This window comes from Manduca sexta, chromosome 2, assembly GCF_014839805.1.
Source record: "Manduca sexta isolate Smith_Timp_Sample1 chromosome 2, JHU_Msex_v1.0, whole genome shotgun sequence".
Taxonomy (NCBI): domain Eukaryota; kingdom Metazoa; phylum Arthropoda; class Insecta; order Lepidoptera; family Sphingidae; genus Manduca; species Manduca sexta.
This window is the reverse complement of record NC_051116.1, coordinates 7,113,294-7,129,504: the sequence shown is the minus strand read 5'-3', so window position 1 is coordinate 7,129,504 and position 16,211 is coordinate 7,113,294. Positions and strand designations below refer to the sequence as shown.

The 16,211-nt window shown below is 36.6% G+C and overlaps 1 protein-coding gene across 3 annotated transcripts in view; it reads right to left on the bottom strand.

The window, feature by feature from the left end:
- LOC115452858 (pleckstrin homology-like domain family B member 2) overlaps positions 1–16,211 on the bottom strand; it is a 172,237-nt gene that overhangs the window by 47,623 nt on the left and 108,403 nt on the right. Inside the window, exons 5-13 of one of the 3 annotated variants that reach the window (XM_037437765.1) lie at positions 15,987–16,121; positions 14,483–15,153; positions 7,300–7,405; positions 6,432–6,552; positions 4,540–5,476; positions 4,013–4,212; positions 3,453–3,581; positions 1,781–3,024; positions 85–400 (exon numbers count right to left, since the gene is read on the bottom strand). In XM_037437765.1, the coding sequence (XP_037293662.1) occupies positions 85–400; positions 1,781–3,024; positions 3,453–3,581; positions 4,013–4,212; positions 4,540–5,476; positions 6,432–6,552; positions 7,300–7,405; positions 14,483–15,153; positions 15,987–16,121 (3,859 nt within the window). Of the gene's footprint in view, positions 1–84; positions 401–1,780; positions 3,025–3,452; positions 3,582–4,012; positions 4,213–4,539; positions 5,477–6,431; positions 6,553–7,299; positions 7,406–9,358; positions 10,127–12,181; positions 12,200–14,482; positions 15,154–15,986; positions 16,122–16,211 lie in introns of those variants that run through there. The other 2 variants (XM_037437772.1, XM_037437767.1) reach the window with 2 other exon arrangements.

The window sequence follows — 16,211 nt, the reverse complement described above, 5'->3', positions numbered from 1 at the left end:
GAGCCTTTATAATTATAATGGAAGAACATTCATCCAACTGAAGAAAGTTATTTATAGGACAACTTTATATAAAAAAACACTCACCTCTCTTCAAAAGCAGTAGAATTCGCCATAAAACTATCGTCCATAACACTGGAGTCTTCCATCAAGCTGGTGATCATCTTGTCGTTCGACCGCTCGTACTCGTCCTTCCTTCGGTCGTAATCATCCTTTCGTCGGTCGTACTCGTCCTTTCTTCGGTCATAATCGTCCTTCCTTCGTTCGGACTCGACTGGCACACCAATTTCGCTCTCGACCGACTTCTCTTTGTACTTCTGGTCCCACAGTTTCTTCGTTTCGTCTTGCGCGCGACGTTTCAGTTCTGAGATTTTCTCCCTTTCATTTTCTATTACTTGACAACCTGTGAAGAATAATTTAGTATACCTGTTTCAATACTAACTTAACGTTTACCTATAGGTCACTTAATAATATTAACTACATTTTCAGAGTTCTATCATTTGGATTGCAATACAATAACATTAGGAAATAGTTGCATAGTTAATCAAAAGGATTGGTAGATGGTAAATGATAATTCATGTGTCTATTGACCTACATCTAAGAATTTTATTTCTAGACACCTTGCCTTAAATAGTAAGGTTTTAGGTTACGTAAAGGCAAGCAATTCTTTTGAGACTTAACATACATACATCCCCCACCGCCTTTGACTATCTGAATGCGATAAACTCGAAAACTACTGAACGAATTTCGCTGAAATTTGGTATGGTGATAGTTTGAGACACTGGGCAGGACATAGGCTTATTATCCCGGAGATATATAAATGGTTATTTATCTCTGGTAAAACTTTATCGGGATTATTAAAACTAAACTATTTTACGGATTTTATCTCGATTTTTTATAGTTTAATTTTTTCCCGACGTTTCGAAGACGACAGCCTTCGCCACGTAGCGGACAGTCCACTCCGCTATACATCCGAAAAATAGTTTTATTTTAATGTGTAACATTCGCGTAAACATGAGAAATCTTTATCGGGGTTAGACAAATCCAGAACAGCTTAAAAAAGTACACCAAGGTGTTACGCCTTGATGAATTTACGAACAAAACTACTAATGCACCATGAACAGTATCGTAAGTTTTTTTTTTCGCGTGTATTCTATAAAACCGTTGAACATTTACTCAAGCCTTTGTGCTTTTGCTGATTTTTTGTCACTAATATAGAATTCGTTTGGGCGTGAAATTAATTGTGTTAATGCATTTTTTTCTACGATTGTAGTTTCGTAAGTCAGTTTACAGTATACTTGACCTTTCAACAAAATATCCTAAATCACTGCACCGACCTATGGCGCCATCTGTACGATGTCAACGCCATCTACTTAAAAGTCAGAGAAAAAATCAAACGGTAATAAGTTACCAAGGTAAAAACTAAAATTCTAAATTTTAATCTAGGTAAAGGTCTACCCGTGTGCTTAATTTCATCGAAATCCGTTCAACTGTTTCTGCATTTACTTCTAACACGCATCCAAATATTTTCAAAAGCTTTCATACCTTTTAATATTAGAAAAATACGATGAGAAATTGAGATTTAGAAGGGCGTGCCTTTTCGATATTAAAATCAAGAAAAAACCAAGCGTTAAATCTAATCTATCGCATTATTAGAACTATAAACTACGTTAGAATAATATCCATCTTTGTTACACGAGAATACGGATCATTTTCTATAGTTTAAATACAATACGTAATTTTGATTGGATCATTTCTAGTTTATTCAAGTATGAACACTCACCTTGCTCCTCTAACATCTCCAATCTCTTCCTCTCTATCTCCATCAAACTGTCCAAGGTTCTCTTCCCTAGTGAGTTCATGTCTGCGTCAGTTGGCAGAATCGGCGCGTCTATTGTCACCTTAGATATCCTGTCTATATCATCTTGGGAAGGAATCTTCCCAGAATCCGACATCCTCGCTCCTTCAGGTTTGACATTAGGCTCGTCTCCACAACTTTTCCTGTGGAGTATCTTAGCCGCTTGAACGTTGTCGCTTTCGAACGTAACCCGACTTTTTTGAGATGCCATTTCCTCGACTGTTTCCTCAGCGATCGTTCCTTCGTCCTTAACTTTGTCGGGTGATAGCGACTTTGCTTTAACATATTTGTTTTCAGCGTTAGTCGGTTTTGCGTTCTTGATGTATCTGATCTTCGATTCGCTATCGTCGTTTTTGAATGATATCTCTTTGGTCTTCTTTCCGAACGAATCTTTCTTCATAATCTTTCCTAACGCGGCAAAAGTTGGTATTTTGGACGAAGAACTGCTTTTCACTGGTCCCACTTCTTTCTTATCCTTCTTCTTGGAATGTCTGAGACTGTTAAACCTGTCGAAGTCCGATTCGATATTGTCGTTGTTGTAGAAAAAGTTCTCGTTCAAACTCTGCGACATAACGTCGACTTTGTCGGGCGACTTCGGCTTTTTGTTTTTACGTTTCAGCGAATCGAAATTCCTCTCCCAAAATCCTTTCTTCTCTTTCGAAGAAGTCGAAGATTTAGACGGACTTTCGCTGTACCTTATATCGTCTTCGTCGGCCACTCTTCGCTCTAAGTCGACAGTCATTGACTGCGACATTTGGTCTATGGAATTGAATTTGTCTTTGATCTGTTTGGAGTGATCTTCGAAGCTGGTTATCTTGAGATCTATGTCATCACTGTCCGAACTCTGTGGCGAATAACCAAACTCCCCTGACTTCGCTCTGGTTTGGTCTGTGTAGAAAGCGCTGTCTGGTGACTGTGTTCTTTCTATCTCGTTTAGTTTTGTGACAATTGGTTTGAGTTCTTTCTCTATTGCTTGCACTTTACCCGTCAGTTCTTCGACTTGGTTCAGTAATCTGACGTATTCTGCATGTAATACTTTGGTTTCGTCGAGTGCTGACGTCAGATTACTGTTGGCTTCCGACTTCAGCGTCAGTATCCTGGTCTTCTGTGCTTCTATTTTCTTCGTTAGCAGTATTATTTCGTTCTGTATGTCTTCCCTATTGGATAGTCTGTAAAAATATTAAGTTGTTGAAATTTATTTGAATTTTTTATTATGTCAATAAAGAACTTGTATAAATATTGAGAATTTCTTTTTGTTCCATAGACATTAAAATTGAAATGCCCAAATCATCACATCATCACTATTGTACAGTAAGAATTTTAGTGAATTAGGTGTATGAGAATTTATTGCTGTCATGGCACCAGATGAAGCGGGTAAATAGGTACACAATTTTCTTAGTCTGTGGCAGCCTTCATTTTGAATTATAGTGACATTGACGCGAATGACCTCACAGATAACATAGGTACGTGATCCACCCACTCTGTCATTCATTGAGCTTAAAATTATCTTCTTTTAAGAAGATAAGTAATAATATAATTTTCTTTTAAGTGTACACATGCAGCAATGGAGCAAAGGAGTACTCTACTTTATACTCACAATTCCGACTCTTCCTCTAAGTGCTGGAACTCGAGGTCTTCGAAGATCTTGGTCTCGTTGTCGAGGATGTCTTGCGCGTTTTGCAACTCTTCCAGCGTCGCGGCGTTGTTCTTGAGGTCTTTCTCTATCCTGTAGAGGAAATGTAAAAGGCATATTTAAGTATACTTTTGATATTTTGTAAAAATTTCTTTAAACATGTAATATTATAAATTACTTTCCTTTACATCAGTTGCGCTAAATAATTAGTAAATTTATAAGAAGGCAACCCATGAAAATGGCAATGGCAACCCATTAATCTTAATAAAATTATCAAAGTAAAAATACGGCCCAAACTATAATAGGCACTAAAAGGGTAAGTTTTCAGGTTCAACACTACAGATATTTGCCCAACAGTGGGACAGTAACACTCCATCAGCGCCAGCAGCGGTCAAAACATATCCACTGCTAACTTAGACCTTCTAAAGAATTTCATATCGATCTGTTAGAAGCGGCTTGCAGCCACCGAGTTCCTGCAATCTTCATCAGGAAGTTTATCCACATTATCAAAGTTAAACTCTCACCTTTCTGCCTTCATCGTCGCGATCTCCACTCGGTCTCGCATCTCATTCTGCCGCGACTCTTGCTTCTCCTTCAACAATTTGATCTCTTCTTCGATTTTCTTAGCTTTATCTACCAGATCTGCTTTTTTCTTCTGTTCTATGTTCAGAATGGCTATCTCAGAATCGTATTCACCTTTGATTAGAGCTTTTTCCATTTCCAACTGCAAATAAGATGTGTATATTAGTTAGGAAATAATGATTTAGCTCATTAATTGCTCGGATGATTCTATTTAAGGATTGTAGAGCAAAAAAGCAGTTTAAGACATTGACAAAATTCAAAGATAGATACAAAGAAAACCATCACTTGTGGAAAAATTTAAAACTTGATATTAAATGTAACAATAGAATTGGTTAAAACATCTCTAATTTATATAGTACCTTTATTCGTTTGCTAAACCATACTTCAGGAACATTCTTTTGGCCGATACTTACCCAAGTTATGAATAATATGATGCATTTTCTGTTGTGCTATAAAAATATATATTTACCTCTCTCAACACGTCGTCCTCTTGCGACCGAATCTCCGACATCTTATTTTTAATATCGTGAATCTCTGTCACCAATTTCTTTCTATCTTCCTTCAGTTTCTCGTACTTAGATTTCAATTCGTCTACATTTTCATCCAACACTGTACTGTCCATGGAATCCGCTTCTATATCAATTTTCTTCATATCTTCGGTTATGTTCTTTATTATCTTATCTCTTTTATTCTTTTGTAGATCCTTCTCGAATTCCTCCAACTCTGGAATGTCTGCCATCAGTTCTTTTTTCACATCATCAAAACTTTGATTCTTTTCTATAGGTATTTCTGGAGATTTCTCTGCCACCTCTTCCTTGTCGTCTTTGTCTATTATTCTTGAATATCGTAATTCTATATCGTTGGGTTGCGCTGCATCGTCAATCATAGGTATCTCTTCTTCCAAACTCAATTGTTTCTCTATTCCGTCGACTTTCGGCTTCCCATTCTCGAAATTCGGCTTATTCGAATTATCGACAGGCGGCGGCGTCGGAAATATGAAATACTGCGGCGACGGAAGGTTCTTGTGCGCGAAACTCGTCTTTATCCTCGTCCTAGGACTCTGTGTGTTCGGTGACTTAGGTTTCAAATTCGCGTACACGTTATTTCTATTAAAATACACGTTCTCGTACGGACTGCCGATTGGCGACGTGAGTATACGATTATCACTTTGGTTTTTCCTTATCATAATTGGACTAGATACGTTTTGTGGCTCGTCGAACACCGGTATGCCTATTTCGTCCATTCGGCCCACGTTCTCGTAGTTCTGTATGGGGATAGTGACTTCGGGGGTGAGTTGCTCTATGGGTGTGGGCGAGCAGGATGTGTCGAAGTTCTCGTAGCTCGACAGATTCCTCTGTATGGGTAGCGGTTTACTCGCATTGTTACGGTTATGACTAGTTTCGAACCTGTAAAGGAATAATCATTAAATACCTTTGTATTTTTTTTTGTAAAGTCCTTTTCAATATTTTTTTTCACGAATAGAAGGGACAAAGCATTAAATAGGATGTTTATATGACTGTATATCTTCATAATATTGTTTTAATCTGTTTGGCATATTAGATAGTGTGGATTACTTTTATTAATCAATTACCTATTCTAATACTTTATTGTTTTTGTACATAATTAATTATCACAGATGATTAAAAGATTATTGTTTGCGACTGCGATGGCATAGTTATATTGCATACGTGGTACGACTACCGCGCTGATGTTTCGGGTTTGATTCCGGGGCCGAGAAAAATATCGGTCATTTCTGCTCAATATCAGTTAGAAGTCAGATATTGTACCCGGTAAATGGTGATAGGCTACCACACTATTTCAACCCACCGTCTTTCCGCCCCTGTCTTCTATCATCGATAATGAAATCAGCGTTGCAATTCTGTTTAGGTCGTATGTGGCATCCGGCTGAATGAGAGGTGCCTTTGCCTGTTATGTTTTTAATATTTTTAAGTGTCATATTTAATTTTTATTATTTACAGTCGACAACAAAGGTAGTTGAACAAATTCAATTCAAATCAACTATTCACATAACGGTTAATCAAAACAATTTTTTATCTTTGTGTGAAGTACACTAAATCTCAGTATTACTTTGTGTGTGTAAGTATATATCTCATTTGAAGTTGCAAATTTGTTCAGCTACTTATGACTGTACCAAAATTTTGTTAGTTCTTCCTTTTAAAATTGTGTTAGCAAATTTTTTTTTACGCTAGCAATACGTTTGTTAGCCTGGCAGGGCTTATACAAACACCCTGACCTATCAGGTGAGCGCTTTAAGACACTCGTAACATTTTCAAATAAAGCGACCATGCTGAGGTCAACCTTTGGCTACGAACTAGCAATAATAAAATTTTCTCCACTCACTTATAGTACCCGTCGCTGGTCTGCACGAAGTTCGGGTTGTTGAGAGCGACGCTCCGCGGCAGCGAGCCGTTGGTAATGATTTTGTTGTGCGGCCTCTTCTCTGTGGGAGTGATTGGGACCCCTGTGGAGGGATAGGATAAGTTTTATTGCGGATTATAATATGGTTAATTATTGATTTGTTTTATTTGTAATTATTTTCCAATTATGATATTTAAATGGCTATATAATTAATTTTATTATTTCAGTTCTATGTAAGGTCATGTTTTTCGCGAATGTTTGAAATAGCCATCTATCCATGGGCGCCGGAAAAGTAGTGCAAGAAGGTTTTGAATTGAAAATATAACACTTTGTGATATTACATAATATAGATGCAGATGCACCTCCCTAAAACTAATCTTGGCGGCGCCCATGCATCCATCATTATTAATTTAATTACTTTTCGTCGACAAAAGAAACGTTCGCTCATAAAAATTAAGCCAAATCGATTCTACTTGGATACTTTGTAGTTCCCACTACCACACTCTAATAACATAACTGTAACATCTACAATTCTATACAAATAATTCTTCCAATATGTTTGTGTGTTGCGTTAAGCCAAATTGAGCCTACATTTATCTATCTATTTGTATGCCAGAATCGTGCAAAGTGGCAATCCATAGTCTCTGCCTACCCCTATAGGATAGAAGCGTGATACTATGTATGTATGTATGTATTTGTCTATCTGCTTGAATGTTTTATTTAGAGTCCACGTCCACAATCTAACTACGTAACTGTCTCACAGTTTTATCTATAATTCTACAATCTACATAGTTTTCCCAAAATGTTTGTGTGTTACGACAACCCCACACGTGGTAGCGGCAGGACATACCCGAGGAGATCTGCCGCTCGTACTCCGCGCACATGTTGAGAATCTCCTCGAGCCGCGCCGTCTCCGCTTCCTTCTGCTCCTCCTCTTTTATCCGCTCCTGGTAAGCCTGGAAATAATGTAAACGTGATTGTTACATTTTATAATTACTAGTTGTGCCCGCGGTATCGCTAGTGTGTAAATCACAAAGTATATATCAAGTAAAGTAAAGTATGTATCACAAAGTTTTTGCCGCGTGAATCCCAACCCACGAGATTTGTAACAACCACACGACCTCTTTAACAGTAATCGTTATATTTCAGTCAATTTACATCAAAACGTAATGTACTATGGACCTATACCTTCCTCGAGAATTGCGCTATCTTTTAGTAAAAACCGTTCAAAAATCTGTTCAGTAGATTTTGAGAAAATCGATCATAAACACACATACAGCTTTTAGGGATTTTGTTTTATAATATGTATAGGTTTTCGAAGCTTATTGATAAATGGGGTAATTATGTTACTCAAATAGGCGGCAATAGCCTAGTTGGGAGTGGAGCGGACTAAGACTAATGTCCGCAAGTTCAGAAGCAAGGGCACGCACCTCTGACTTTTCTAAAGTTATGTACGTATTCTTTGTGAATTATCGCTTGCTTTAACGGTGAAGGAAAACATCGCGAGGAAACTTGCATACCTGAAAAGTTCTTTATAAAATTTTAAGTGTATGTAAAGTCTGCCAATCCGCTCTAGACCACGGAGGCACATGCCCAGCAGTGGGACAGTGGGACATACACGGCTGATATTATATATGTAACTCTAATGTGCTACACATAGATAGATCTCTTGCTAGTGTCCGACTGGATATATATGATCACAATGTATATTTCTGCCAAGCAACAAGGTACTTGTACTGTGGTGTTTAGTGGCGTAGCTTGCTATAGAGGGCCTTATATCAAAATTTGTTAAGGACTTTCAGACCAGTGCGAAGTTTTAGGCGCCCGCGTAGTTTAATGTAAGTATGGGCCAAGAGAGGCCCTAAAGCTTGGGGCCCTGTATCATTGCTATGGTTAATACGGCAGTAGCTACGCCCCTGGTTGTGTTCCAGTTTGAAGGACATTATACCGTAATTACTGGGCATTATGACTTAATATCTAATGTCTTATGGTTACGAATAGTGAAGTTCCGTGCAATGATTTATAATAAGTTCTGTTCCTTGCTAGATTAACGGAGGTCGCGTCGTATAACATCAAAGATCGTACTCAACCCAACATTCAGTTGAAAAAGAAATCGAAGTGTCTGCAAATATATTTGAATCTTTTTCAATGGAGGAATTACTAATAAATAAAATGTAGATTAATGTGAACAAAATCTTTAACATGCCGGCACAATTGTGGCGACTGCCGAGGGGTAATCATCTCTCGTCAATCGACATTATATTGGACACCATTCCACTTACCATCAGGTCCAACTTGCGTGTCCGTATAAAAAAAAGAAAACAAATTGATCACGACTAACAATTAATTAATCACCGGAAGAATGCATTAATTTACGCCATTATTATAAAACAGAAAGTATATTTCTTTGCCATATTACGTAAAACTAATCGTTATTCAATTCGACACACGTACATTGTACAATTAGTTGTGTGATGGAAACTTTACTTAACTTCTCGGTTTAATTGCTTGTAAATTATGAGGTTGTAAGTTCGATTCTGGGCTATAATACATTCATAGGAGTTTCGCAATATTAAAAATCACACTTGATTTTCCCGAGGTAGGAAACTTCCTATCTGTATTGGCACAAATGTGCGAATGCGGATTGGCTTGCCAAACTGCTGAACGGTTTTTTGTGTTACTGTAAAGTTACACAAAAAACCATTCAGTAGTTTTTACGTGAAAGAGGAACAAACATACATCCTTACATCCATCCTCAGAAACTTTTGCATTTATAATGTTAGTAGGATAATGAAACCAATATATAATGTAGGAGAACGTAGTGCGGTAGTGATTACACCTCTGCCTACCCCTATAAAGGCAAACCGTAATGCTATGAATATAAAACAAATTCTATCAACTAAACTTACCATGCCACAAAACAGCTTATCGATTTTTTTAATAATATTATTATAAATCTCACTCTTAACATATAATTCATTGAACTGACTAGTTTTGAATTCGTTTCCCATCACAAACACGTTACTATTCTGTATCGGCGAACCGATATTTTTGAATATAGAATTATTTTGGTTGGCAACACTGATCTTCGACGCCATCTTGGTTATTTCTTCTTTCAAATCATCGTACGACTGTCGCACTTGCCTTTCTAATTTAATTATCTTCGTATCGATATTATTTTCATGATTTCTCGTCTCTTTTATGTAGTGATTAGTGAGTACAGTATTTATTGTACGATATATTTTGATATCGTTTCGCAATTTGTGAACAACATCGAGTTTCTCGTTCACAGATTTCGATATCTCGATTACTTTGTCACTATCATCTCGATTGTATTTGATATCGATTGCGAGCTTCAGTTCTTTTAGCGCTGACGTATTCTTCTTTATATTATCAACGAACAATCTCATCAATTGCTTGTGGGACGGTTCCTTTTTGGTTTTCACTGTCATTTTATATGTTTTATCACTGGTAACACTGTTTATTTATTACATACGTTTTGTAACTAAACGGGCTATCTTAACCGTGGCTATGGTGAAACTAATAAAGTGTTTAAAAGCGAAAGTTCACGTACGACCTTTCGTATCGGATATCGTTAAAAAGTGTTACGAACGTTCTAATATATGTGCGAAACGGCTTTTATGTGTGTTACTGCGTTTTTAATCGTAATTGACGTCAAGAGATTGTTTAGCTTCGATACTTTTGATTGTGTAGTCGTATTGACAATGATTCTGGGTGAATTGAATGTTACGGGTAAAGACATAAATATTTTCTCAAAAGATTACGATAATCACTTATAGAGAAAATGCAATATTAGACAAAACGTAATATTCTAAACCAAATTCTTAGTATTTTATTTAGTTTTATAACGTTATCCAGTTTTGATTTTAACGAAAGATCAATGAACTATCGAGAACAAAAGGAAAAAAACTAGTAAATTAATAAAAAAAAATCAATTTATGTTTGTGCCGCCATTTATAAAAACTGGTAGCAAAAAGTTGAATGTGATTTACTTCGTAATTGTGGGTATACACGCAATGAAATCCATTGACTATTTTTGAATAATAAAACTTTAAGATGAATTAATTTAAATGATAAACTTGATTTTCAACAACCACATTCTTCATCGCTTTGTGAATAAAATGTAAATCTGTCCTTTCCGACTTTCGGCAAAGGCGGTCAATGTTAAGGTTATAGCTTAAGGTCCATTTTTCATACATACAAATTTCGTCGTATTAAATTTTAAAGGCCGAAATATCCATGCATATTAATTATTTTTACGTTTTTCTTTCATTTGCGAGAACTAATCACTAACTAGACGTGAATTTAAATTCTTTACTTGTCAATACTTGTTTAGTTACCCAGATTAAAGGTGAAACAAAATGTATGAAAAATGGACCTTAAGCTATATCCTTAACGGAGATCAATTAGGTAAGCAGAAGATATTATAGTGCACAAGTGTGTGCGCAATACACAAGCAAGCACTCACTATTCCTTCAATCTCATAGTCCGGTGAGACGGCAATCCGACATGACCGGAGAGAGATCAAGCGCAACCAACGGCTTTACGTGCTTTCCGAGGCAAGGGATCATACCAGCAATTTTCTGACTCCAAGCTGCGACGCAGTAATTTTCAGATAGAAAAACCGAGTCATAATTATTACTGGTCCGATCCGGGATTCGAACTCCGGATATCAGGGTAGGAGCCGTACTCCTACCGCATACGCAATACGACACCGAAACAGTCATAAGTGAATAAAATATTACCGATTTGTTCTAACAGGTAGTTCAAACTAGAAATTACTCGCGAGATGGTGGTGGATAGATTATGCACTTTTATTTAATATTCCCGGATCAAAAACGATTAATTAACCTGTATTTTTAGATATAGAAACTATAAATACTTCTAATATTGGCGACTTCAATCCACATTGAATGTGTTTAGAAATATGTACTTATACTAATTGAATTACACTCTAGATTACGTTTGCTAGTAATAACTATTAATTTATTTTTGTATAAGCACAAATTGTTAGTTTTTTATTCGGTAACAATACAATTTAACCAATTAATAGAGTTCAAAATCACTGAATAAAATAGAAGTTATGTTACAAGTTGATGTTTTTAAAATGGGTCTAATTGTAAGTATGATAAAGTACAAATATAATGACCAACGAGGGACATTTCCACAATTACGTAGTGAAACAAACATACTACACCTTATCCTGTATTTAATTTCAAAGATATCCGAAAAAAAGGTTCGCATATATTTGAAATTAAATTTAAAATAACCTAAACTAACTTAACATTGGCACTCATGACACTCTTTCAATTTTATCTACTCTCTAAACCATATTACAAAAGAACAAATTAAATTCTAAAAATATATTTTAGATATAATATTTTAGTTGAAATAATGTTAGATATTACGCTTTGTGAATTATCGCTTGCTTTAACGATGAAGGAAAATATCGTAAGGAAACCTGCATACCTGAGAAGTTTTCTATAAGAATTTTGAGGGTATATGAAGTCTGCCAATCGGACTAAGCCAGCGTGGTGGACTAAGGCCTAATCCCTCTTAGTAGTAAAAAAGGGCCGTGCGGCAGTGGCACAGTATATAGGGCTAATATTATTATTAATGATAAATTCAAACAAGAATGCCAACGCATCTACACTAATCTAAAACCGTAAACAAACAAAACGCAATCCTCAATGCACTTCAAACACAATTACATTAATTCCACACTCTATAATCACTATAACTCGTATAATCACTATCCTGAGGCCACCAGTAGTTTCAGACTGTTTACTTGCGGAAACACCGCATTGGCACCGCAGTATTGTTATCTGTACGTCAGATATCTTTTTGATAATTGCTTTTAATTTAATTTCTTAACGTTATCATTGTGTGCTGATTGTGGCAAGGACGTTGCGTGTCCTAGACGAGGGGTTTGTTCATAGATTATGATTGCATGTTATTTGTGACTGCAATTAGTTATGCATGATCAAAGCCTGAGTCCTTAGGAGAAAACGAAACTTTATAGTAAAATAATGTGAGTGAAATGAAATTTATTCTACAAAATTATTATTGAGAAACTGAAATGGTAAAACAATGGTCTTGTATAAGAAAATCGGGTCATTTTTATTCTTAAATTGTCTATTGTTAGAGGTTTAGAGGAGCTAGGGCATGAATTTTATTAACTTCCCCCTCTCCTGTATCAGACCGCCACATTTAATTACCAAGTTTATTTTTATTTTTTATTATTTTGTATACGGGCACTTAGAGTGCAAGTGGAGTGGGGTCCAATAGAATAACGAGAGATGATTACCCCTCGACAGTCGACACAATTATGCCGGCCTGTTAGAACTGGATATACACAGGCTGATCCCGGAACGCGACACTTACGTGGGCCACTACAGCGAGTTTTAACACCTTGTGTACGGTGGTCGCCATCCGGATATAAAATATATCCTACCAACAGCAAATTGTTTTTATATCGCATTCATATTCATAGGTAAACGTACTGCGTGAACGTCTCCAAATTATATTGTGCTTAATTTGCTGCGCTTAAGTCACTTTTAGTTTAAATTATGTGCATGTTGAGTTTTCCTAACTTGGGCTTACATTATAGCTATAAGTATAATTTATAACTATAATGAAAGCCCAAGTTAGGAACAAACCACTAACTGCTAACTTTTTGTTTGTAAAAGCTTTTCTGGGATAAACTTCCCGTTATATTTTTTCGTGATAAAAGTAGCCTATAGCATTCGAGAGTAATGTAGCTTCTTATTAGTGAAAACAATTTCAAAATCGCTTGAATAGTTCCTGAGATTACCGCATTTAAACACTCTTCAACTTTATATATTAGAATAGATATAGATAGCGCCTTCCATTCTTCATAATATGTACCACTAAACGCAAAATGTGGGTTGCATGATGGTACGGTGATGATGGTTGCATGATGGAATTATATCTAATATTATTTAGAATAAATATTTTAAAACAACAAAAAAGCAGATCTGACAGAACATTTCAGGATAATGTTTGGTAAAAACTGTTGTAGAATGTAACCTTTGTTGTGATCAATATTCTTTTTAATGTGTTCTATATTTGTAAATATTCGAATATTGTTGTTTATCTAGTTACGTATTTTACTTTGAAATAAACACTCGTGGTAACATGATTATAAGGAAATATGCTACATTTGTTCTGTTGCGAAATTCTAGATAAATAGTATATACCTTAAAAATTCGTTAGAAACTTTAGGGGCCATCCATGAATTACGTCACACATGAAGAGCGAGAGGAGTTGACGAAGTTTGACATTATGTGACAAGGGGGCGGCGGGTCATAGGTGACGTCACATGTCAAAATCAAAAGTATTAAAACACAAAATATATAAAAAAGAATTCTATGTCTGGCTATGTAAGATTTATTTAGGTTTGTTGGCGAATTCTTGCTTACAGAGGCTAAACCACGGGGTTGCTCAACGAATGTATTTGGGCTAAATTCCATCTGCCACGATTGTAATGTTCATTTTATGTGTGACAAGGGCGAGGGAAGGAATCAAAAATCATTAAATTCGTGTGACGTAATTTATGGATGACCAGTTACATTACCATATAGCCTCGCCTGGAAAATAAGAACCCACTTTGGGGAGCTTTTCCGTTTTAAACTTAACGTTTTCACTACAAGAAATTAGTTCCAATATTTTAGGGGCCGGTCAAGTATTACGAAACTCAATTTGTGAATTTTTTTTAACAATGTAACGTTTTCCTGTACGTCACCTCCTACCAAAAGCTTTCTAGTGTAATTTTTTATTTGTAATTTTCCAAATAATTTTCCGCAAAATACCGGAAAGTAGCTAAAATACCATCGTTATTTTAAAATAAAAAAAAAAATGTTACATAACGCTTTGTGCAAGACGATCCCTCCCTCCTTAAATTGCGTTACGTAATACTTGAACGGCCCCTTATCACATCATGAAGAGGTTTTTTTATTTTCCTGGTCAGACTATAAACCATAAACACATACCTTAATCCTTCTGCTCTCCGCTTCAACGCTCCGGTCGTAATTATTCGCGTACACCGGCGAATACTGTGGATTCCTGTCGAACGCTGGAGACGGCTTGGACAACACTTTCCCGATCCTCCCATACTGTCCCTTATCATCATCATTGATCTTCCCATACGCATCATCGCTTGATTTATCATCGAAATTTTTCACGATCTCGTCGATTCTAGACTTATTTCTCACAGTAACGTTTGCGTACGAAGTGTTTTTACCTTCTACAGAATTGTTATCATTAATTATGACATTTTTCTGATCTTTCCTCATGTAGTTGGGTATCGTTTTACCGCCTAGAACATCTTTTGCCGGCGTGTTGACCGTCAATGAGTTAGCACTGAACACTTTCGGTGATATTTCGATTTCATTAGACGTGTAGAATTGGCTACGGCCGATTTTCTGCTGTTTCGCATAGTATTCGAATTTGGACACCTTCGACATAATACTGGATATTTTAGGCTTTGTCTCTTGGTCTGAATTCGAGTCTGATTCTAGATCTCTTAGAGGTTTTTTGGGAGCGACTGGCGGTTTCTTTCTGGATATTTCTTTGAGCGTCGCGTCAAGTTCGTTGTCGAGTGGTGTAAGCGTTTCTTTGTAGTTGTTTTGGTAACGTTGGTTCTCGTGATGGTTTGTGTAGCCTGCGAATAAAAAAGCATTATTAGTGTGCAATACTTGTAAGTTTTTACTTAGGTTGCTATTGTAAAAAGTAATCAGTGTGTTTTTGAGAAGAGTATCTTTAGTAAAACGCGGTTTGAAAGAGTAAGGATTTCTGACCGTAGTAAGGGACTTTCCCGCCCTCACACCCACCACTAGAACTCCTGTAAGCCAGGATCAACAGTGGCACGCATTTTATGACACCGAGCGGTGAAGCCCGGCGAGTCTCACGGAAAACTAATATGTCATTATCCCGCAACGAAATTAATCAAATAGAAAGATAGGGAGGAGTTGGAAATATATATTATTCTGACCGTAGTGCTCAAAGCTCTAATGGTCTCATAGTCTTTTAATTCTTATAAGCAATAAGATCGTTTGGCATTAAAAAAGATTTTTCATTATTTTGCCATTTCCGTACTGACAATGTTTTTTTTCAAAATATGTGAATGCAGATATTCTTCAAAAATGTTAAACAGTCTTCTAAGATTTTTTTGTAGTTATATCGGGAAAGGTAGCTTATCTTGTTGCCCCATCTCACATATCCATCCTATATATTTCAGTATCAGAACCGAATCTAGAATTTGTTCCCTATATGTTTATAGGCAAATTTCGGGACAGAATAAATACTCACGGCGAAAAGTGAGTGCTCTAGTTGCACCTCTGCCTACGTCTTCGGTAAAAAAAAGGCATGACAGTATGTATTCGTGTGTCTCTTTTCCCTAACTCTCTTTCTCCCTCTCTATCTCTTATTGCGTCTCTCTTTTTCTCTATCTCACTCTCTCTCTCTCTCTCACGTGAGTGTTATATGTATACTTACCAAGTGGCAAGCATTCATCATTCTGGTACTGCATGATGGGCATGTGGCCCGACGGCAGCACCGACTTCATCAGCATCGCCTCCGCCGGGTGGTTGAAACGGAGGTAGTTCGACCGGCCTATCGTCAGCATGCTACCTGCAAACACAAACGGAGAGGAAACTAGTTAATAATAGTACAACTCTTTACTGTTGTAATCACTACATAGTATGAAACAAAGTCGCTTTC